At 40.4% G+C, this 25,355-nt stretch overlaps 1 protein-coding gene across 2 annotated transcripts in view; it reads right to left on the bottom strand.

Moving 5' to 3' along the window:
- The window catches only part of mapkapk5 (MAPK activated protein kinase 5), a 67,816-nt gene extending 42,461 nt beyond the window's left edge, over positions 1-25,355 (bottom strand). Inside the window, exons 1-2 of one of the 2 annotated variants that reach the window (XM_048556096.2) lie at positions 24,965-25,355; positions 10,591-10,664 (exon numbers count right to left, since the gene is read on the bottom strand). In XM_048556096.2, coding sequence (XP_048412053.1) covers positions 10,591-10,664; positions 24,965-24,997 — 107 coding nt within the window. In that variant the 5' untranslated portion in view covers positions 24,998-25,355. Of the gene's footprint in view, positions 1-10,590; positions 10,665-24,964 lie in introns of those variants that run through there. The other variant, XM_048556097.1, reaches the window with a different exon arrangement.

Below are 25,355 nucleotides of genomic sequence, written 5' to 3'. Positions count from 1 at the left end.
CTCATGAGACACCACTTAAACGAGCTCTATTTGAATCCTCCATTCCATAGGCCAGTTGACGTCAAAACACATGGGACAGGCAGAACAGTTAGGTGATACATCAACCTGATGTCTCATTTGAAAGACAGAACCTTGACCAATTACAAACACACACTTAAAAACAATGGCCACTTAGGAAGTTAGAACTTCTTTTTAAAAAATCTGTACATTGCAAGAGGAAGGCAAGACTGATGGAAATAAGAAATTAATTGATTTCCTGATAAATAATAAAAGTGCTATGACACTGGGTATGGAAAAAAAAAGTTGTGAAGTTGACGAGGGTGGTGGTGGAGATAACGAACAAGAAAAGCAACAAAGCTGCAGATGAGGAAGTAATAAAGCTAAGACACAGCATCAATAAAAATGTAAAAGGCAATTTGACATTTTTCTTTTGATTAGAGTTAGAATTAGAATCCTAAGTCAGTACTGGAGTCTGGTCTTGCATCTGAATATCTATGGGGAAATAATCAACTTCTCTGCATGCTACCACCCCTATGACACGGTGATTGTCCTCCTCAACAGAGCTCCACCACTGGTGAAATTACAAGTGCTCCCTGGATAAGCAGATTTTATTCCTCATATTTAGCCCCAACATCAATATTGGCACATGGTCTACACTTCTAGCCTTGGCAGCAGTACTGAGATCGCAATCTTGATTTGGAGGGCAGTCAACTCTCTCAAGCTATTGCAAAATAAGAAATTGCAACTTTCCTTAAAATTATGGGACTGCCTTCTGCTCTGACCAAGTGAATAGTCAAAATTTCTTTGTTGGTTCAGTGACATTTATTTTAGTTACACTTTGAAGCACAATAGGATGTTTCTGATATTAAAAGCACTTCAAAATGGTTATTGCATTAAGAGAACACAGGAGTGCCAATTGCCTGTATGAACAGCAAAGTTTTGACGTTCCAAATCTTTCTATTTACTTGAACCGTTGTTTGAAAACACACCTATCATAGATACTCTGAACTCTGCTTCAACTAGATTTGTCTGTCACAGTGCAAACAATGAAGTAAACAGAAGAACACTATCTGGAGTTTGAAGGTTTACTCTTAGAACTTTTAAAGCTTTAATTTAAGTGCAACAAAAGACACAGATTTCCAGGTCATTGAAGACTCTCATATCACATTACTTTCTATTTACTTCCAGCTCCTGATGCTCTCCCTTTAGTTGAAGTCATAAAAATCTTAAATTCTAGTAACTTTAAGGGTAACACGAGGACAGTATAGTGCTCCTAAACAAACTGCAGTAGTAGACACAGGTAGAAAGGAAAAAGGCTGGTTCATCTGGCATTTCACTTTAGATTCAACACATCACCTGTTCAGATGATTTGTCTGTATCCTTTCAAAGTTGTTCATTTACTATAATTTATTCTGAAAATGCACAATTGCTGCAACGGATGCTGGATAAATTATATGCTGTGAGCTATTGTTTTCCACTTTAAAACAAAACCTTATTTTTAATTCAGACTGGAACATCAAAATTTCCTATCTGTTACATCCTGACTGGTATAAAGGGTCTTATGTGACACAGAGCAGTCTGAGTTAGAGTACAAGAGAAAGAAAAAGCATGGCTACAGGACAAAAGGAATTCAAATTACTGAGTAAAATTGAAGACATACTTCAGAGAAACAAAAAACAAAATTAAGGACTGTGAATGTTGGAGGCCTGAAACAAATACAGAAATTGCTGGTGAAACTCAGATAAGGGAACATCTGTGGGAAGACGGCAGAGTTAATGTGTTGAGTCCAGCGACAGAGACAGAAGAGGGGCAGGGACGGAGAGAGGTGGGAGAGAGAGATATGAAAAGCGTAGATAAACAAGTGTCACCTCTGTTTACCTACCCTTTTCACTATCTCTGGGCTCCATCTACATTTGTCCCATTTCCTTCCCTTCCCCCCACCCCCAACCTTCACCTTCAGCATAAATGTCACTTTTTCATAGCTAACAGTCCTGATGAAGAGTCACCGAATTCAAAATATTAAAATGTTAACTTTGCCTTTTAGTCCAGAGGTGCTGCCTGACCTGCTGAGTTTTGCCAGCAATTTGTTATTACTTCAGAGAAACCACTATTATCACTTTAAAAAGAATAATGCCGTGAATCTGCTAAACCGCACTTCTATTGAAGCCAAGAATAAAAGGCTTTGAAATGGGCTTCTCTTAAATTTGGATGAACAGATCAAGGGGAAGGTCAAAAGCAGGAGTACTTGCCCTTACTTACTAGAAACCTGACAGCTTAATTCTGACAAGTTTGAAAAGTTTGCTGTTTGCCTGTACCTTAAAACGTCTTCCTCTGATTCTAATATTTCTTCCCCTCTACACAATCTAAAGCCAGCCTCAAACAAAATGAATGCGTACAACTGAGTTACTGGATTGGAAATATGCTGCTAGGCTCTCAGACAAGAAGTTAACTAAGGATTCAGTCCTTTTTCTAAATTAGTAAATCTCTACTCATCAAACTACTTAATCATGTGCCAAACATTGAGTCATGTTCTGGCAGTGTGAATTTTCAATTAATTGGAATTATGTATAGAACAGTCTGATGCTACACCAGTAAGGGGACATGAGTCAATGTGCAACAACATCTGCATGAGAAGAAGAAATTAGGTGAGGAAAAAAAACAAAGTTGCTAAAAGACTGCAGTTATAAACAATATCTGCAAAGATTGAAGATTATGCATTTCTGTATCGTGGAGGTAAGTACACACAAATCTGTGGATTTATTGTAGAACGTCTTAGAAATTGTTTTTGAATAAATTGTCACACTGCCAAGTATTTTTCACTTTCTACGCTGTAGACCCCTTTAGACAAAAGGCAGACAACTGCATTATTCCCTCTGTCATCTCCTTCATATAACTGGCTTCTAGGAGCAAGCTAATTAAACCCTGGCAAGTCATTCCTTTTCTAGAGTTCTCCAAAACAACACTGGCACAGATTCATACTGTATTGATGATATAGCCATATTGCTATAACTTCAGCTCGAAAAGATCAAGCTGGCTCAGAACATTTGTTAGGCGATTATAAATCTCTATTTACTAAGACATTCAACATTATGGATTAGGCACTGAAAATTCAGTGAACCTCTCCTAAATCAGAGTCTTGCGCAAAATAATCCACTTCCAGGTGATGGAGGAAGGCAGGGAGAAAATAATTTAAATTTACTGAGCATAATTGTCAATTCTGAAAATTACTTATTACTTATTGGATTTCAGAAAAATGTACCACCAATTACTCAGGTAACCTCCAAATAATTTGTTCTATGTCTCATTTACATGGGGGAAGAGACGGGGAGGGGTTGTCAGTTAGTTTAGAAGGAACTGCAAATTCAACTCCCATATTGGTTGAGGTCACCATGAAGGTCCCACCTTCGCAACCTTACCCAGTGCCTGAAGTGTAGTGGCCCTCAGGTAAACTTATCGCCAGTTGTCTCTCTAATGAGCGAGCAAGCAGCCCTATGGCCCACTGGAAACATAGCAAACTGATCCCTTGATACAGCATCATTTAACAATTAACATTATTCACAGTGCACTCGCTGTAGATAATTACAACAGGGCATGGCTCTACAAAGAGCAAATTAAATTTAATATTCAGATTAAATTTGTGTCCGAATTACAAATGATATCCAGAACTCCAACTTTCAAATGGAACAGCTTCAACACAAACTCAGGGATGAAATAACCGATGTCCCTAGGGAACAAAACTCATCCTACTGTTTTCTGTCCTACTCTTGCTTAAAAATCTTCAGAGCATTCTTTTCTCTCATCTAAAGTTCAGACAATTAAAAAGCAAGTGTGATGCTGTCCTACCATTGATTGTTACTAATATCATTGGAATTCTATGCTTGCAGGACTTAGCCAGCTAGATTTTTCAAACAAAAACCTGGCAACTAAAATAGAAATTGAATACCTGCAGCTCCCAAAATAGCTAGCTTCAAAACAGCTGTCACAAAAGAAAGGCATGTTTTCCCAGTGGCAGAAACTGACATTTTTATTCTTTATGTGATTAACATAAGCTAGCGATATTTTTCCTTCATAATTTTAAACTTAAAAATGGATTTATAAATGCATTTGTAAGTTCACCACTGCACTAATAATCAATAATTAAAACTAAGATTAAAATTATAGCATTGGATATACTATCTCAGTCGTTATTTCTCCTTCTTCCTCTCAGTTTTGACTCTGCTGTTGAGATGCAATGCTGCAGCCCTAACTGTCTTGCAGTCCTGGTCAGTATGCAAGTTGTGAACTCAGATTTTAATTACAAACATTATGTCTGTCTCTCACACACTACACATTATCACATCCCGTAACTCGCCAAGAGTTAGAAACCAATGCTCGGTTTTCATTTGACCATTTTAATGATGTTTCCTTCTTAAAATAGGAAACATATTTAAAACAGCGATCTGGATGTAGACATCACTGACAAAACCACATGTGTTGCTATCCTTGGTTTTGGTGGTGGGTCTGTTCAGCCACTGCAATGATAGTAGAATTACTTCCGAGATTGTATCACTGAATCTCTTGCATCTTCCCACCAGAAACACATCAAGAAGAGTAATCTTAGGCAGCTTGTACAGCAACTATACCCGACAACACATTCAGACTTAATTCAAAATCACAATAAGTAGCATAGGGAGTCAGTTACAAAACATACACTGTCATGCAGTTTTACACTAGATAATGAAAGATTGGGTAATGAAAGTTTGGTTGTTTCTTCCTTCTAATTTAATCTCTCTCCAAAACGCAGTAGCTGCTGTGCAAGTACAGTCCTGTGGGTGCTGAAAGCCCTCAGATATCTTGCCTACCTGGCTACTGGTTAATACATGCTCATAAACAGTCAATTAGTCTTATGGCATCACAGTCCATTCTATTTGTACTCTTATTAGAACTGCAGTTATCAGGAATAGAAAACCATGTCTAAATTTTGTTTTCATATATCCATGGGTGCTGAGCCAAGTTGCAATGCTCTAACTGGTTGTTTGGTCAAGATCAGCTGATTCAGTACAGATCAGAAATCAAACGTTGGGAGTGCCTGCTTTTCCACAAAACACAACTTAAATTGCAGACAGTGAGAACTGCCAATGCTGGAGTTTGAGATAACACAGGGTGGAGCTGGAGGAACACAGCAGGCCAGGCAGCAGAAAGCTGATGTTTTGCATTGGGACCCTCTTCAGAAAAGGGGGAAGGGAAAGGGGCTCTGAAATAAGGAGGTGGGGGGAGGGCGGGTCAGGCTGAGGAAGGTAAGTGCGACGGTGATCGGTGAGTGCAGGTAGGCAGTGGTGGGGATTGGTCAGTGATGTGGGAGGAGCAGATAGGAGAGCGCGCGGGCGCGGGGCGACAGAGCGCGCGAGAGACAGACAGAGAGACAGACAGAGAGACAGACAGAGAGACAGACAGAGAGACAGAGTCAAGAAGGTGGGGATGCGAGGTAGGTGGGATGGTGATAGCTGAGTGCAGTAGGCAATGGTGGGGATTGGTCAGTGAGGTGGGAGAGAAGACGGACAGGTCAAGGATGCGGGGATGACAGGGAGGGTTGATATGAGATGAGGCCGGGAATGGGGAGATTTTGAAACTGGCAAAGTCCACGTTGAGACCATTGGGTTGTAGGCTTCCAAGGCGGAATACAAGGTGCTGCTCCTCCAATTTCCGGGTGGCGTCACTGTGACAGCGGAGGCAGCCCAGGATGGACACGTTGTCCAAGGAGTCGGAGGGGGCGTTGAAGTGGTTCGTGGCCGGAAGATGTTGTCATTTGTCGTGAACTGTGCGCAAGTGCTCTACAAAGCAGTCCTCGAGCTTCTGCTTGGTCTCACTGATGTGGAGGAGGCCACATTGGAACAGCAGATACAACAGACCCATTAGCTGATGTGCAGGTGAACATCTGTCTGATGTGGAAGGTTTTGTTGGGGCCTGGGATGGAGGTGATGGGGTGTGCTTGCATGCGTGCATGCAGAGGCAGGTGCAGCACCTCCTGTAGTTTCAAGGAATCTTGAATGGTTACTTCAGTCTCAAATTCAACCCACTAGTTCCAGTTGGTTCTGCAGTTTTTCCACAATATGGTGAAGGCCATTAACATTAGTTCTGTCTTGATGCAAATTGTGTATGATGAGCTAGTGCTAGAACAGTAATACACTTAATCACTATTCAATTCCTCCTGAGGCTCAAGTTTTTGTCTAAATTCATTTATCTTTACAGTCATGGCTGCTTGCTGCAGGACGAAATGTCAGCATGAATGAGCACAAAAGGATTAAACAACAGAAAATTATACATCCATCATGGCCATACAAGCTCCCAGTCTCAAATGAGCTTTACACACAAAATTGGTAGCCAGTTTATACTATTGCTGAAACAACATATTTCAGGTCAAAAAGAAAAATCACCATCTTGGGAAAGCAGAATGAATTCAAATCAAGGAGGAATTAAAATGCTGATTTCAGGCAACTCACCAAAGATCCTTCAAAAATAACCTCCAAATCCACAGCACCAAACGACATATGGGAATTGCATGACTTGCAAGCAATCCTTCAAACCACACACTATCCTGATATGAAACTATCCCCATTCCATCACTGTCACTGGGTCAAAATTCTAGAACTCTTTGTAACTGTGGGCTTAACTATCCATGCACACCAAATAAAATAGTGCACAACAGTTCAAGTAGGCAGCTCACCACCGCCTTCACAAGGGCAATTCGGAATGGGCAATAAACTCTAGTCTGACCAGTGGAGCCCAAATGCCATGACTGGATGTCAAAAAATTATTAGCATTAAATGAAATTATCCCTTATTGGAAAATGCTATGCATCAAAACTAATGTTTCCAGGCAAATACCTTCTCTCGTCAAAGGATCAAAAGGTGAATAAAAACTCCTGGAATCCAATTACTCAACTTTCATTATTGAAATAGGATTTTCAAAATTACAGCTACAATAGGCATGATTCCTTAAATTGGCTTCAAAGTTCAGTTTACTAGGGAAAACATTTCCATATTCCTTCAGTCACATGTAGCTAATGTAGTTACTTTTACAACAAAAATATCTGGCATAGAGCTTTTGTCAAGGGAACGGGAAGCATGAAGAATGGCTAAAATACCTTGCTTATCTCTTAACAGTGGGAGGGAATGAGGACAGGAAAATGAGTTATTAGCCCTCCAAACCTGCTCCTCCAATCCACAAAATCAAGAGAGTTAGCATTAACAATCATTAGCAACTTGCATGCCTTTGCTCGCTTGACCCAGGTCAACAGTCTCCTCCCAGGCCTCAAACAGCTTTGAAAGACACAGATACATCTACATTTTGTACGTTACAGATTTAACCTATGGTGAAAGCTAAAAATGAGGAATGCTCCGGTCTGACCTTCCATTTAACCCATTTCTGTCAAAGTCACACAACTGTACACCTCAGCTAATGAAAGGTGACAAAAGTCTGTTACAATACCTCCTGAACCTTAGTAGTCAAATACAACTGCCACTCCCCCACACATCGACTGTTGAGGATATGGACAGTTGTGAAGCTGCCACACCTGCTGTTAGTTATTGAACAGTCCACCACCATTCACAACTGGATGTGGCAGGAACATAGAGCTTAGATTTGATCTATTTGAGGTGGGATTGCTTAGCCTGTCTACTCCATGCTGCTTCAACAATTTGGTATGCAGGTAGTCCTCTGTTGTAGTTTCAACAAGTTGACACCTCATTTTCAGATAAGCTCAATTCTGTCCTGCATTAACTTCCCCAGTTATTCTACAAATGAAATTGGTGAAGAAATATTGATGGCAGTCAAACTGTAAAGGATGCTGATGGAGAAGCATTTAAATGTTAAAATAAAAACTGGGATAAAAGCTGTGCAGGATATTGATATTGCCTGTAGCGTGTGATGGACATAGAAAGGAACTAAGAGGCATGGATAAAGTAGACAAATCTAATCAGACAAAGATTTAGAAAATGGGATAGACCATTGCTAAAATATCAATGATAATGGTAGACTAGGGCATTTGCTGGGCCATTAGGTTCCAAACCGCAGTTGTGTAAATTCTGCTGCTGTCAATAGCCTACAATGCCATGTGCATGCTCAGTTTTGAAATGTCAAATCTGTTTGAAAGCTGTATTTAACACGGCAGTAATAACGTGTGACATAATACAGGTTAACCTCAATGTGAAGACAAGACTTAGTCTTGACAACGATTGTGTGATGGTCACTCCATCTGATACTGTCATGAACGGACACACCTACATGCAGATCAGAGAAGATGAGGTCTAGTAAATTTTGTCCTTCTTATTGGTTTTCTCACCATGTCCAACAAATCCAGTCTAGTAGCTATGTTCATTAGGAATCAGTCAGCTCATCCAGTAGTGGTGCAACCAAGCCACTTGTTGCAATGGACACTGAAGTCCCCCACCTGCTGAACATTTCTATGCCCTTGCCACCATCAGTGTTTCCTTGAAGTAGCATTGAACACACAGGTGTATTGATTTATTAGCCAAGCAGGGACAAAAGATGGTAATCATGAGGCTTCACAAGGTTTGCAGTTAATGTCCAGCACTGCAAGGGACACTCCTTTCCAACTGTATACACTTGCGCTGGTGGGACTGGACATAACTAGGGTTGGTGACTGTGATGGCTGGGACACTATCATTTTGGGAGGGGGGGTGCACAGTGGCACTGTAGCTAGCACTGCTTCCTCACAGCGCCAGGGACCCAGGTTCAATTCCAACCTCAGGCAACTGTCTGCGTGGAGTTTGCACATTCTCCCCGTGTCTGCGTGGGTTTCCTCCGGGTGCTCCGGTTTTGCCCCACAGTCCAAAGATGTGCAGGGTAGGCTGATTGGCCATGCTAAATTGCCCATAGTGTTCAGGGAAGTGTAGATTAGGTGGGATGCTCTGAGCTCCAGTGTGGACTTGTTGGGCCGAGGGGCCTGTTTCAACACTGTAGTGATTCCAATTCTAATTAGAATTTTCACAGACTCACACCTAACAGCCAATGTTAGACTAATCTGTGACAACTCTCCCAATTTTGGTGCAGTACTCAGAATATTCGGGGTTGTCAGGGCTGTTTCTGTTGCTGCTGCTGCTGAAATTTCCACTGCCTAGGTCAGTGTCAAGTTGTCTGTCCTGTTTTGTTAGTTTCATTAGACTCTGCAGCAGTTTAATACCATCGAGACGTATCTGTCAGTTGTCATAGACTCACATCACCTTTTGAATCTAGCTCAGCACCAGCCCTTAGTGAATCAAGGAAATGCCTAGGTGTAGGTCAGAATTTCCCAGAGAACAAGATCGCAGATTTAATTCTTAGCCTGTGTTGTGTGAGCTATTTGCATCCTAAGCAAATGACAGTTGAAGCACTAGACATGGTCCAAGTGCCTCAGTGGGTTGTTTGTTGATTTCTGAGTCAAAGAGGGGCTGGGTTTCATTCCATAACCAGAATAGCATAAACAAACACATTCATCACAGCTGACAAAACATCTGTATTGTAATACTGTTAATACTTTTGAGACCTCTAATTATTAATACAGAAATAGGGAGTGAAGTGCTGAATCTTGTCAATCCCACAAACTCAGTGATTGTATAGCTGTGTGAACCTCAAAATATCAACACAAAATAGCGATTCTATGATTCTAATCTATGAAAAAGAGGACTGAAGAAGAGAGGCATCTTTTTTCTACCTAATTTAAAATTGAATTACAGTGCAAAGTTCCTGCTAGTTTATCTGGGTTAGCATTCAGTCAAATCCTATTAAAAAGGATGGCGGAAGCCTTACATATACGTTGAAAGCAAACTTAATGAAAATAAATTGTGCATTTGCTTCAATCAAGCTGCATTTATGGCACACAGATAGTAGGAACTGCAGATGCTGGAGAATGTTGTGTTCATCCAGCTCTACACCTTATTATTGCCATAATGGCATGACGGTTCTTAGTCTGTGCAGCAAGGGCATGAACTGCATGCCATCTGGGGTTGGCACTGTAGGTAATCAAAACCTTCATATTTTATAATGGAATAAAATGATGGAAGTGAAAGAATCTAGGCTAAATACTTAATGTTACCAGCCTGCTTCTGCCCCCATTCCCCCACCAAGGTGTTAATTTAAGGTTGAAGAATTTCAGGTAGGATCACACCCAGTCTTCTCATCACAGACCATATTCTCTCAGGATTTACAATAGTAACAATGCCACAGGAAAGAAAAAAAAGGAGCAAGTTTTTAGAAATTTTGATAATCTGCTGTTGAATAGATTATCTAGGCATTATGTGAAGAGCTGTTAATTAAATGTAAATAGTTCTTTTACAACCACCACAAGAAGCAGACATGCATCATCAGCCAGACAAGATCTACACAAAACACTTCAGGGTGCATTCCACAGTCAAGGGGAAACCGTGAGAGTGTCAAACACTGCTCATTATCCTTTATCAAATCCAATTAGACAATGCCTACAGTGGGTTGGTACAAACTTTACTTATTCTGCTTTATTGAAACTGTTATTATGTCAGGTTAACTTTCATACAGTCAGCAGTCTCCAAAAAGACACGAACAATGAACAATTGCATCTGTACTTGTTTCTCTTACCGTACAGGGCCGCTGATCCCAGCTCCCAGCTTCTGAGTCCAGTTAATTGCATACTCATCTAATATAGAGGATTCCTGTTAAGGAAAAATAATAGCATGAACAGAGGATTTGTCCCTAGTCACAAAAATTGGAAAGATTTTCCTAGATCAGCTTTGGTCTACAAAATACTTTGCACATGAATCAGTTTTTTAAATGACCAAGTACCGGAGTATGCAGGTCACAATATACTATACATGAGCAAATGGTACAGGAGCAGAATTAGGCCCTTTGGCCCATCAAGTCTGCTCCACCAAAGTTTGCAACCCCATTCACCTACTTTTTCCCCCCAGTAACCCATGGCCCTGTTACTGACCAAGAATCTATGTCTGCCTTAAATACACTCGGTGACTCGGCGTCCACAGCGTTCTGTGACGATGAGTTTCCTCTGGCTGAAGAAATTCATCCTCATCTCAATTCTGAAGGGTCATCCCTTCACTTTGAGGCAGTGCCTTCAGGTCCTAATCTCTCTCACTAGTGAAAACATGGTTTCTACATCATTCTATCTAGGCCTCTCAGGATTCTTTGTGTTTTAGTAAGATCTCTCTGCCACCCCATCCTCCTGAACTCCAAGTACAGACCCAGAGTTCTGACCAACTCCCCATTTGGCAATATAATTGGATCAACTCTGGCGCCACTTATAGTGGAAAAAAATTGATCTGCAATGGTCTATCCCATTTTCTAAATCTTTGTCTGATTAGATTGTTTACTTTATCCATGCCTCTTACTTCCTTTCTACGTCCATCGCACACTACAGGCAATATCAACATTCTGCACAGCTTTTATCCCAATTTTTATTCTCACATTTAAATGCTTCGCCATCAGCATCCTTTACAGTTTGACTGCCATCAATATTTCTTCACTGATTTCATTTAACTTCCCCAGAATCACTGGGGAAGTTAAAAACTAATAAATTGGCAAGCAACACAGATGTGTCATATATATGCAGAGAAGTTTTCAAAAACGTTCTCCAACTTGGAGCATTGAGAGAAAAGGTAGAGCCAAGAGAGACATGATAGAGGAACAGGCAGCACAAACACAAGAAAGTGGTGTTGAATTTGTACTTGGGAGGAAGGGTATTGTACATTAAAGAACCTGGACTCAGGAGTAGTCAAGAACACTTTGGCATGTGAATATACAGTTTGGGAACTTCTGGCACAATTGCAGTCTGAGATCCGAGTTACATCACGTTAGAATTAACAGTGGATGACAACAGCCTAAGTCCACAGGGTGGTCAAGAAGCCTGGGAACATCTGAAGGAGTAGGAGCAGTAAATTAGGAATCTGGAAACTATACACATTCAAAAATGGACCAGCTCAAAGAATGGAGACAGAGGTTTGTCAGCAGTTGTAAATAGAATGATTTACTTTAGAGAAGGAATTGGATCAGAACTGAAGGGGTATAATTACGTGCAGAACAGTGTTTCAGCTTCAGACAGAAATCAAAAGGTGGCTAGAATCAACGCAGGTTACATATATGGATCCCAAGAATAAAATCAAACAATTTTTAAAAAAAACTTATTTCTTCAACCATATTAATCTCTCTTTTCCTTCTCTAGTTATATCATTTCTATCTCTCTCTCCTACTTGATGTCTCAATTCCTAGTTTTTAAAAAGTTGAAGCTCTTGGTTAATTTCATTTTCCTAACATTTCTCATCATTCTCATTCAGCGTGTTCTGTTCCCTTTCATCTCAATCTCATTCGCTACTTAGAAGACATGGAAGGACTCGAATTGAAAAGCAAGTAAGGAGGAAGCAGCAAGATACACAGGACCAAAACCACTTGTGGGAGCAGTCAAATGCACTTTGGACAGCAAGTTAGGAAACACAGGACAAACGACACCTACAAATCCCGTGTTTACAGACATATTTCCAAACAATTTAAGTGGCTGCCTGGTTGGCAAGTAGCCAGAGGAGCTTGGAAACATTTGCTTCATCTGACCTAGATACTTCTGCAGCATAGATCACTGACTTGAGTAGTACGTGATATACAATTTCACCCCAAATCCTACAGTTTTAATCCCATCGCATCAGGATTGCATTGTTCTGTAAATTATATAGAGAAATGAAATAAAATAAAATACAAAAGTGCACAAATGCTGATCAATCTCAGTACAATGCAGAGAGCTTAGGACTTCCCAATGTTAAAACCTGAATTATGCAAATTGTTATGAAATTACGTCTGATAGAATTTTAAGAACCAAGTTACATGACCATTACTGTTCTTTTATATGTAGTTATAAAGTTTCCCTCAACTTAATATAACAATTCAAGGTATACATAATTTTGATAAATTTCCAGAAGAAATTCATGATGTTAGACTTTCCCAACCATTGAAAGGCAAATGAGGAAGCACAGCTCAAAAAGAAATTGTACAAAAGATAAACAATTGCTTTAATGAAGATGAAGGCCAAACTGTTTGCTTCTGAGCCACTGAAAATATACTGATAGAAGCAAAGGGAGAAGGTATAGTCTTCTCCAACCAGGGGTCCAAGACTGGGACAGTGGCAGGAAAATAAAGTTGAAGCGTACCCAATAGTAAAACAGGTCAAAATGCACTACTAGATTAAAAAACACAGCAGTGATAGAGACAGACAGCATGGAGACGGACCCTCTAGTCCAACTGACCATGCTGAACACGTTCCTGAACTAAAGTAGTTCCACCTGCTTCTATTTGGCCCATCTCTCTCTCTAAATCTTTCCATTTCATGTACTTAACAAATGTCTTTTAAAGTCTGTAACTGTACTTGCATCCACCACTTCCTTTGGCAGCTCATTCCACTCACTAACCACCCGCTGTGTGAAAAAGTTGCCTCTCGTGTTCTTTCTAAAAATTCACTTTAGAAATATGCTCCCTTGTTTTGAACTCCCCCACATTAGGGATAAGACCTTTGCTATTCACCTTGTCTTAGTCCCTCATGATTTTATAAATTTCTATAGATCACTCTGCAACCTCCTTCGTTCCAGCAAAAAAAATGTCCAAGCCTATTTTAGCCTATTTATACAGATCAAATCTTGGTCCTGGCAACATCCTGGTAAGTGTCTTCTTAACACTCTCTAGCTTAATAATATCATTCCTACACAGGGCAACCAGGAATGCAGTCTGTACTCCAGAGAGGCCTCACCAATGTCCTGTACAACCACAACATGGCAGCCCAATTCTATTCTCAGAAGTCTGAACAATGAAGGTTAAATGCCTTCTTAACCACTGTCTGCCTGTGGTGTAAATTTAAAAGAGTTATATACCTGAGCCCCTAGGTCTCTGTCCTATAGCTCTAGCTAGGGCTCTATCATTTGGTGTGTAAGGCCTTCCCTCATACCCCTCTTTGCCTTCCTGATTTCCTTCTTAAGATGCCCCTACATTCTTTACATTCTTCAAGAGTGTTATTTGATCCCAACTGTTTTTATCTAATACGATTATTTTGTATTCTTGACGAGAACCTCAATATCTTCATTCATCCTTTGTGCCCTCATCTTACCAGCCTTACTTTTCCTAACAGGAACACAATGCCTCTGAACTCTCCTTAGGACACTTCTGATTGCCGCCAAATTGTCAGTAATCCCTTTAACTGTGAATAGTCTACTCCAATCAACTTTTAAAACGTTGTCTCATACCATTAAAATTTGCTTTACTCCAATTAAGAACTTTATGGAAGGCTTATGCTTTTCCATAACTTTCTTAAAAACTAATAGAATTACAATCACTAGTCACAAAGGGTTCCCCTACCAACACTTCAGTCACTTGCCCTACCTTATTTCTCAAGGGTCAAGTTTTGCTCCTTTTCTAGTAGTAACGTTTACATATTGGTAAAGAAACTTTTCTTGAACACATTCAACAAATTCCTCTCCACCCAAACCTTTAACACTAATGGCAGCCCAAGAAATTTAAATCTCCTACTACGACTCTATTAGTCTTACATATATCTGGAGATCTCTTGACATATTTGCTACTCAATTTCCCTCTGACTATTGGAGGGGCAATGGTACAATCCCAACAGGTGATCATCTTTTTCTTATTTCTCATATTAACCCATGTATTTTCACTGGACAATCCCTCAAAAATATCCTATTTACAGTAGTAATGTTTTCCCTGGTCAAAAACACCACTCTCCCTCCCCGCCTGCCTCCCTTACTATCTTTCCTATAGAACATAGACCAATACAGCGCAGAATAGGCCCTTCGGCTCTCAATGTTGCACCGACCTGTGAACTAATCTAAGCCCCTCCCCTACACTATCCCATCATCATCCATATGCTTATCCACTATATAATGTTGATAATGTTTTGACATATTTGTATATATCCTTATCAGGCTGTTGGCTTTGAGTTTGCTCATTCTCACTTCTATATCGTAGTTATCCTCCTGCCATTTGTTTTGCTTCAAGTTCCAATTTCATTTTTTCTAATTTGAACACTCTTTTTTCTCGTTTCTAACTCCGATTGTCTTACTTGCAATTTATTTTTTTCTAATTCCGCTGAACTTGTCTGTTTCCTGGTAGATGAAAATACTCGACTAACTCCTTTTCAACTTCAGCTTTCCTCTTAACCCAAGTTAAACATAATTCCAGCCTGTTTGTTAAGTCTAAAAGTATAACCTTCCTCTGTCTTTCTAAACTTTCTTGGGAAATTTGGGAAGCATCTTCAAACCCCAGAACCTCTTTAGCAATGTTAAGAGCTATTTCCCCCACTATAGCATCTAATACCCAGAACATTGATCTGCCAGTCCTGCCTTTCCCTCAGCCAAGTTCCTGTATGACATCCCAGTCCAATATTCCTATACATGCTCTGAGTTCATCAGCCTTACTTAACATAGATAGAACATTACAGCACAGGGCAGGCTCTTCGGCCCTCGATGTTGTGCCGACCTGTCATACCGATCTGAAGCCCATCTAACCTACACTATTCCATGTACGTCCATATGCTTGTCCAATGATGACTTAAATGTACTTAAAGTTGGCAAATCTACCACCGTTGCAGGCAAAGCATTCCATTCCCTTACTGCTCTGAGTAAAGAAACTACCTCTGACATCTGTCATATATCTTTCACCCCTCAATTTAAAGCTACGCCCCCTCGTGCTCGCTGTCACCATCCTAGGAAAAAAGGCTTTCCCTATCCACCCTGTCTAACCCTGATTATTTTATATGTTTCGATTAAGTCACTTCTCAACCTTCTTCTCTCTAACGAAAACAGCCTCAAGTCCCTCAGCTTTTCCTCCTAAGACCTTCCCTCCATACCAGGCAACATCCTAGTAAATCTCCTCTGCACCCTTTCCAAAGCTTCCACATCCTTCTTATAATGCGGTGACCAGAACTGTACGCAATACTCCAAGTCCGGTCGCACCAGAGTTTTGTACAGCCACAGCATAACCTCTTGGTTCCGGAACTCGATCCCTCTATTAATAAAAGCTAAAACACTCTATGCCTTCTTAACAGCCCTGTCAACCTGGGTGGCAACTTTCAAGGATCTGTGTACATGGACACAGATCTCTCTGCTCATCTACACTACCAAGAATCTTACCATCAGCCCAGTACTTGGCCTTCCGGTTACTCCTACCAAAGTGCATCACCTCACACTTGTCTGCATTAAACTCCATTTGCCACCTCTCAGCCCAGCTCTGCAGCTTATCTATGTCTCTCTGCAACCTACAGCATCTTTCATCACTATCCACAACTCCACCGACCTTAGTGTCATCTGCAAATTTACTAACCCATCCTTCTACACCCTCATCCAGGTCTTTTATAAAAATGACAAACAGCACTGGACCCAACACCGACCCTTGCGGTACACCACTAGTAACTTGTCTCCAGGATGAACATTTCCCATCAACCACCACCCTCTGTCTTCTTTCAGCAAGCCAAATTCCGATCCAAAACTGCTATATCTCCCACAATCCCATTCCTCCGCATTTTGTACAATAGCCTACTGTGGGGAACCTTATCGAACGCCTTGCTGAAATCCACACACACGTCAACCGGTTTACTCTCATCCACCTGTTGGTCACCTTCTCAAAGAACTCAATAAGGTTTGTGAGGCATGACCTACCCTTCACAAAACTGTGCTGACTATTCCTAATCAATTTATTCTTTTCTAGATGATTATAAATCCTATCTCTTATAACCTTTTCCAACACTTTACCAACAACTGAGGTAAGGCTCACTGGTCTATAATTACCAGGGTTGTCTCTACTCCCTTCTTGAACAGGGGAACGACATTTGCTATCCTCCAGTTGTCTGGCACTATTACTTGAGAGACCCCTTGCAGTGAAGTAAATGCAGTTTATTCTTCAGACTTGCTCTTTTCTGATCCAGAATCAGAATCATTCTCAACTGTCTTTTTATTTTCACTGCTACTTAGGAAATTTCTACTGCACCCCACCCCAATTATATACAGGCTCGTGAAATAGAACTAGCAAATCTTCCTGCCAGGATATTGATCCCTTTCCAGTGCAGGTGAAAGCCATCCCTTTTGAGCTTGTCTTCAATAAGTGTCTTCGAGAGATGGCTAGATAGTGTCTTTTTTTGGAGATGGTCCTGGCTTGGTACCTTCAGAGCACAATCTAACGTATCACTTACCAGCCCAAACCTTGGTGCTGACCATACTTTTTTAAAATAACCGAAGGCATCAAGAGTACATACCTATTAAATATAGTTCGTATACCAGCCCTCCATCCCATCAAATTCATTTTTCAGCCACAAGATTGGTTACCATATTTGCCCACTAAAATAAAATTAATTGAAATGCTGAAAAATTTCAGTTAAGAAACTGAACAGAAGAGGTGATTCTCAACAAAATATTGTCTGATTTTGCATGTATATTTTGAAATTGTATTACTTTTGATTCTTAAACCATTTCCACAAAACAGTGTGAAAACTACAATTCAAACTATATTGAAGCTCGCCCAAATGTCAAATTCTCAACACATCCAATTAGTTAATTCTAAAAGGTTAGTTGCAAAATTCACTCAACAAAAATGTCAGATTAATATATTCCCCACGATATAAATACGAGTGCCAAAGCAGTACAAATTCACATCCACGTCTTTACCACCTCAATGTTCATGGTATGCTAGAGATTATGCATTGCAAGAGAAGGAAATTGTTAGGGTGAGGGCTCAGAGGCGGTGTGCATGTCTTAAGTGAAAGAATTTTAAATATAGCTGTCAGCAATCACATTCCAGAAAAATGTTTTTGATTTGTTCTGGAAAGTAAGTTGAATTGTTATATAAACTAATCTCTGGATCTAATACAGGAAGCAGCTCTACTTTTCATCTATTTAAAGAATGGCTTTCTGATGTGAAGGCCAAGAAATTGAATCTCTGGAATAATGCTTAACATAATTAAATAGAAGCTTCTAGTAAAGCATTTTAAATTCAAATATTCTACTCATAATATTCTTTCAAATCCCCATCGCAGATGACACCAAATTTAGGATGCAGTTAAAACTAAACAAGAAAGCAACAAAATGCAAGAAGCTTTCAGAACAAAGTGACAAATTAATTTCAACTCAGGAAAAACAAAGTGGCAGATTTTGGTGGGAAAAATTAAAGAGACGACATTTTGCTTGGGAAATAAAACTATATATGGTGTAGAGAACCAAAAGCATCTACAAAAAGCAAAACTGCATAAGGGTTCAATTCTAGATAAATAGAAGTGAAAGGTTGACAAGTTTGTATGGAACTTACATCAAACTTTGGTTAGGCCATCCAGAGTGCTGCACATAATTCTGCTCTTCATATTGTTAAAAATATAAATACAGAAATACTGGAAAAAGTGAAGAGTTTTAGAGCGATGACATTGGAACTGAGAAAAGACTAAAAGACCTGGAGCTCTAATTTCTGGAACAAAAAGTGAAGTAATGTCCTGTAAAAGGTCGTTGAAGATTAGGAAAGGTTTGGTAAGGCAGATAGAGAGGCTTTATTTCAATTTTGGTCTTCCCCAGCCCAGTCCGAGAAGACATAATCAAAGGAAATTTATCAAAAAGCTCTGTGGAGTGTTTAGGAAATAATTCTTTATTCAGCTGGTGAGAGAAGGCTTATGTGGAGCATGGATTAGCTGGGGTGGACAGCCTGTTTCTTTGATGAACAATATAGAAACACAGAAAATAGGAGCAGGAGGAGGACATTCAACTCTGAGTTTGCTCCAGCATTCTTCAGGATCATGACTGATCATCCAATTCAATAGCCTAATCCTGCTTTTTCCCCATAACCCTTGATCCCATTTGTCACAAGTGCTATATCTCGTCAGAGATAGTAGGAACTGCAGATGCTGAAGAATCTGTGATAACAAGGCGCAGAGCTGGATGAATACAGCAGGCCAAGCAGCAGACGAACAGGAAAGCTGACATTTCAGGCCTAGACCCTTCTTCAGAAATGGGGGAGGGGGAAGGGGATTCTGAAATAAATAGGGAGAGAGCAGGAGGCGGATGGAAGATGGATAGGGGAGATGATAGGTGGAGAGGAGACGGACAGGTCAAAGAGGCGGGGTCGGAGCCAGTAAAAGGAGAGTGTAGGTTCCGAGGTAGGGAGGGGATAGGTCAGTCCAGGGAGGACCAACAGGTCAAGGGGGTAGGATAAGGCTCGTAGGTTGGAGATGGGGACGTGTCCATCCTGGGCCTTCTGCAGTGCCACAATGATGCCACCCGAAGGTTGCAAAAACAGCACCTCACATTCCTCTTGGGAACCCTGCAGCCCAATGGTATCAAACATAGAACATTACAGCACAATACAGGCCCTTCGGCCCTCGATGTTGTGCCGATGTATCAATGTGGACTTCACAAGCTTCAAAATCTCCTCTCCCCCTTATGCATCCCAAAACCAGACCAGCTTGTCCCCACTTCCCTAACCTATACTTCCTCCTACCCATCCCCTCTTCCAACATCAAGCCCCACCCCCATCTCCTACCTACTAGCCTCAGCCCACCCCCTTGACTTGTCCATCCTCCCTGGGCTGACCTATCTCTTCCCTACCTCCCCACCTACACTCACCCTTATTGGCGTCATCCCCACCTCTTTGACCAGTCCGTCTCCTTTCCACCTATCTTCTCCTCGATCCATTTATCCACCTTCCCCTCTCTCCCTATTTATTTTCACACCCCCTTCCCCTCCCCCATTTCTAAATAAGGGTCTAGGCCCGAAACGTCAGCTTTCCTGTTCCTCTGATGCTGCTTGGCTTGCTGTGTTCATCCAGCTCTACACCTTGTTATCTGCTATATCTAGTCGCCTCAATACACATGTTTCGGCATCAACTACTTCTTGTGGTAATGAATTCAACAGGCCCACCACTCGTTGGATAAAGAAATGTCTCCTCATCTCCATCCTAAATTGTCTACACTAAATCCTCATACTGTGACCCCTGGTTCTGGACACACCCACCATTGGTAAAATTCTCCCTGCAAATGCCCTGTCCGGTCCTGTTAGAATTTTATAAGCCTTTGAGACCCCACCTTATTCATGTGAACTCCAGCGAAAACAGTCCCAACCTAGTCAGTCTCTCCTTATATGTCAGACTCGCCATCGCTGAAACCAACCTGGTACACCTTTGGTGCACTCCTGACAGCAACAGAATCCTTCCTCAGAAAAGGGGACCAAAACCACACACAATATTCCAGGTGTGGTCTCACCAAGGCCCTGTACAACTTCAACATATCCCTGCTCCTGTACTTGAAACCTCTCACAATGAAGGCCAACATACCATTTGCCTTCTTTACAGCCTGCTGCTCCTGCATGTTTACCTCCAGCAACTGGTGCACAAGGATGCCTATTGTTCCAAGGAGAATTGGGATTACTTAAATAATGCACACGTGGTTACCAATAACAACAGTATTTTCCTCAGATTTCTCCTTTATTAAACTAGTTATTCTCAGATTATGCAAATGACCTGAACTAGGAAGGTGGAAAATCCATTGTGCATTTCTTGCTCCCAATTGCTATGCTGTTACTCTATATGAGAAAATCCAAGTGCCTGGATCTTGGATGAAAATAGGAATATGCAATTAATTCCTATAGTCAAATGCTTATGTGTAACAAGAGATACTCTAAATGGCGACAAACAATCATTCAAGGTTAGATTCCAGAATAAAGCAACAGCAATTTAATACAGTTCTCCCAATCCCTTTCTGTCAATACAAACACTGGTATGAAATTGAGCACAAGACCAAAAAGACTTGTGCTCCATTTTTGTCTATAGTGGCATGGTTGTTGAGCCTGGAGAAATGATGAAGTGCTACAACTAACTCTGATGTCAACAGCAAAGAATGACAGTTGAGAACACTGACTCAGATGTAGGAAATGTTAAAAAAAAATCAATATGTCTCATTATTACGAAGTGTCCATTTATGGAAAAGTCGGAACCACTTTGTAGTCATCTGTGATAATCCATGCAATTGACTAAAATTCATTAAGCTCTAACACAGAAATAGCAACTTTGTTAAGACTAGATCCCAGACCAAATCAGCACCTTTAGGAAAGCAGAAAACTTAAATTCAAAAAGCAACAAAGGATATTGCTTAAAAGTGAAAAATAAGATGTCTTGAGGATGGAATTCTAATTCAAGGAGTTACAGTTTACTGTATGATGCTGAACACCATATTAGGACAGCAAAAAAGCTCCAACAGAAGTCTAATCAACAATTTCTCCATCTCTTGCTACCTATTTCATTTCTGGATGTGTGTTCCAACAGATTTTTAAAAATTTATTTATGACACATTTCTAAATTTATCTTTACAATTTTTCTGAGTTAGATTTCAACTGATTCATTTATTTTATTTGCTAATGATCCACCCTTGGAATTAAGATTAACAACAGCAGTGAAAATAAACAAGGGTCAGAAAAGTAAATTTCTCTACATAGACAAAGCAATCAACAAAAAAAAAAGCAGACAACTATACTCAATAATGCATAGATTTTTGTATAGACTGCACTAACCTAAAAGACAGAACCCTCAAGTTTGAATGTTATAAAAATGAATACAAATTATACATTTAAGGAAACCGATTTTTTTAAAAAAGTGAATATCAATTGCCTGATCTTACTAACAGTGCCATACCAAAGTAAGTTTCTTTAAATAAAGGTTTATAGTTTAATCTCTTCAAAGTCTTTCCTTATACACAAAGAAGCTAGGAAGCACACAAGAATTTGATTTTCCTTTTCCCGCTGTGACCAAACAATCTGAACACTTTCCTTCTAAGTTTGAATCTGAGATGGGTAATTGTCACATGGAAGTGATGGCATCAATTAGTAATTGCCCAAAACAACTTTCTTCTCATCAGAAATGTGGATAAGTGTAGTGCTTTAACTAGCACCTAATGTAAACGATTATTACTGGTAAGAGAAAAGGAAAATAGAAAGACAGAATACAGGATTAGTAGTAGATCATTTGGTCCTTCGAGCCTGCTCTGCCATTCAATATGATCTTTGCTGATCATCCAACTCAGTACCCTGTTCCTGTTTTCTCCCCATATCCTTTGATCCCCTTAGTCCTAAGAAATACACATTAATATTTTCAAGAAAGAGACAATGAGATGGTCCCAAATCACTTTCTGTAGCAGAGAATTTTACAGCCCCAACACTCGCACGGTGGCGGGGGGGTGCATTTTCACTCATCTCTATGATAAAAAACCTACCGACCTGTCATTCTTAAACTGTGAAGCCCCGGTCATCAAGAACATCCTTCCTGTATCTACCCTGTCTAATTCTATTAGAATTTTATGGATTTCTATAAGATCACCCCTCATTCTTCTAAACTCCGGTGAATATAGTACTAACTGATCCAGTCACTCTTTGTATGTCAGTCCTGCTATCCTATGAATCGGTCTGGGAAAACGCCTTTGCACTTCCTCAATAGCCAGAACATCCTTGCCCAGATAAGACGAACAAAACTACACACAATACTCCAGGTGTGGTCTCTCTAATGCTTTGTACAACTGCAGCACACCAACTCTGTTCCTGTACTTGAAACCTTTTGCTGAGAAGACCAACATTCTTTTAGCACTCTTCACCACTTACAGCACCAGCATGCTTACTTTCAGTGACTAGTATACAAAGACACCCAGGTTTCACTCCATCTCTCCCTTTCCCAATCTAGTTGCTATTCAGATAATAATTTGTCTGCCTGTTTTTGCTGCCAAAGTGAATAACCTCACATTTAACCAACATTACACTGCATTTGCCAGATTGATCAAGGATGTGAAGAGGAGAAGAATTTTAGATCGGTAGGCTCGGGATCCAAATATGGTTCAGTAACAACAGGAGTAATGCATGACTTGACACAAAGATGTTGCAAACTGCAGGGTTTTGGATGAACAGATTTATTATCTGTGAAAGATGGAAGGCCAGATGGGAAGAATGCTGGAATAGCTTTGTTTAAAGCAAGGCTAATGATTTCAGCAGCAAATAAGCTGAGGCAGGAGCAGAGGCAGACAATATTATAAAGGTGTCAGTAAGGGTCTTTATTACAGAGTGGATAAGTGGTCAGAAGATCAAAGTTGCAAATAACCTGTTTCCACCCAATACCACTCCTGTGAGGACTATGACAAAAGTGCTGATGAAGCAGAGTTTGCATCTGCATTTGGTTTTCTAAATATTTTAATCGTAAAAGATTCAATTGAACCATGATTCACATTTGACAGCAAAGAAACAGTAAATCCAACTTTTGGCATAGGCCAGCGAAATATAAAACCAATCAAGATGTATGTGGCTATGTCAAGCACCTGTGGGAAAATAGGGAATAACACTCAAACATGTTCTCACAGAGAACGGGATCATCAGTAGAAATAACATCAGCAGATAGTGCTCTCCTCTCAGTGTTAATATCAAGTCTGGATCAGTCAGTTGCTATTGCGGATGTGGGACGAGAGGCAATCAGTAAACAAAAAAAAACAGAATTTGCTGCTCGGAAACTTTAAGCACATATCTGTTCAAAATTCTCGACTAAGACTGAACTAAATATACTGTTGAATTGCAGTGATTTTTCCACAATGTCAAGGTGACACTATTTCTCTCTTGTGCAAGACATTACTGAATGGCTGGCCCAATGCAGCTAGTTTGTGTTCTACAGGACAATAAAACTTTTATATAAGCATCCATCAACTATCAAGACTTCACCAACTTTTATTTTATTGGCATGCTATTGACATGAAGACCTTTGATCCCTTTTACAGCATAATAAATTCAAGTGGCAATCATCTACTAAAGTAAGAGAAAACTCAACAGAATTCAACCCAGAGGTACAGACTCCAATATAGGATTTTTTTTTAAAAAACTGAGATAAACATACAACCAAGTATTGAACACAAAACCTTTTTTTATTCTACTCACAACAAAATGAAAATCCTTTGACACTTCATACTTTAAATATAAGTCCAAGAGACAGCTTAGCAGTACCAGTATGTTAATACACCATGATGAAACAGACAATTGTATTGTTGATTTATATGTTAAAACTTGTGTATGCTGACCACATAACTGAACTAGCTGTATTACAATTTATCTGTGAAGTAAAAGCATTTCCACCTCTAGTTGCATATCTGGAGCAGACAAGCCACTCTTAGGGAAGTGACAACAATACTGACAATTCATGATCCTTTTAAAACCCACAGATGCTCAATTTTGACCATACAGAAAAATAAGAGGCAAAACCTGAAAAGTACATGAAAATTCTCAAGACTTTCAAATCCAGACTCATTAGTTGGAGGGCTCACAGAAAAATGCATTAATCTAGAAATGAATATAACTATTAACAGGCTTCTACATTTGACTCATCTGGCATGATGCCTAGTTGAGTGTAAAAATGTGACCCATTTAGTTCAAGCATGCTATCAGGGTGTCTTCAGCTGCGAGGTTTTCAAGGGCATTGCTTTTTAAAAAGTGAAGAGCTAACATATTTCATTTCTTTAAATGCTCAACTTAAATGAGCTTCCAAGCTGTTTCATTACTCAGGTCATAAACCCTAACTGCAGGCATCACTTCAAAATTAAACAAAGGCTGATATTAATGCACTGAAATAATATCAGTGACATTTTTTTTTACCAGAAGTGTAAAGCTCAAAGGGTCATATTTTCAAATCTCCAAGTAGCAGAGTCGAGGTCTATTGTGTACTTCTGTAAGTGCTGGATTTTTCCCTCCCTAGGGTAGCTGGCAGATAAATGCTGTCAGTGCAGAAATTTTAAAGTCTGGATGTGAGCAACAGTCCTAATGACGCACACGCCCCACATGTAGCATTTAAAGCTCCATTTCCTGTAAGCAACTGAACCATTTTAAGGGTGAACTGTTGCTGCTATTGTGCCCCAACCCACTCGACAGACTTGGGACATCGGAACTACCATGAGACACGGTCTCACTCTTACCTTAATCACTCTGTCCACGCCGTCCTCAGACATCCTGCTGATCTAAAACCGGGAGGGGGGGGGGGGTGGGGGTGAGTGGATATAGGGTAAGAGGAAAGGGAAAGAACGAAACACGGTCGGGGTCCCCAGAAAGCAGCCGAACTGGTGGGCGATGGGAGAAGACGAGAACAAGGCCCACTAGGAGGGGGCCGGGGAAAGGGGAAGAACACTATTCCCCTTTTAGTCCAGCTTCAAAACAGATACGACAACTGACAGTTTCAGATCGAAGACCTCTCCGTGCCCGACATGCTGAAGAGCAGCCACTGGCTACCTCATTCGCCGGCTACAAGCAATCCCGCGATCGATAGGCCACCATTGCGGCCACAACGCACCTTCACGAAAGACGCATGCG

This window comes from Stegostoma tigrinum, chromosome 26, assembly GCF_030684315.1.
Source record: "Stegostoma tigrinum isolate sSteTig4 chromosome 26, sSteTig4.hap1, whole genome shotgun sequence".
In the NCBI taxonomy this organism is placed as follows: domain Eukaryota; kingdom Metazoa; phylum Chordata; class Chondrichthyes; order Orectolobiformes; family Stegostomatidae; genus Stegostoma; species Stegostoma tigrinum.
Note: the sequence above shows the minus strand (reverse complement) of the source record. Positions and strands in the feature narration are given on the sequence as shown.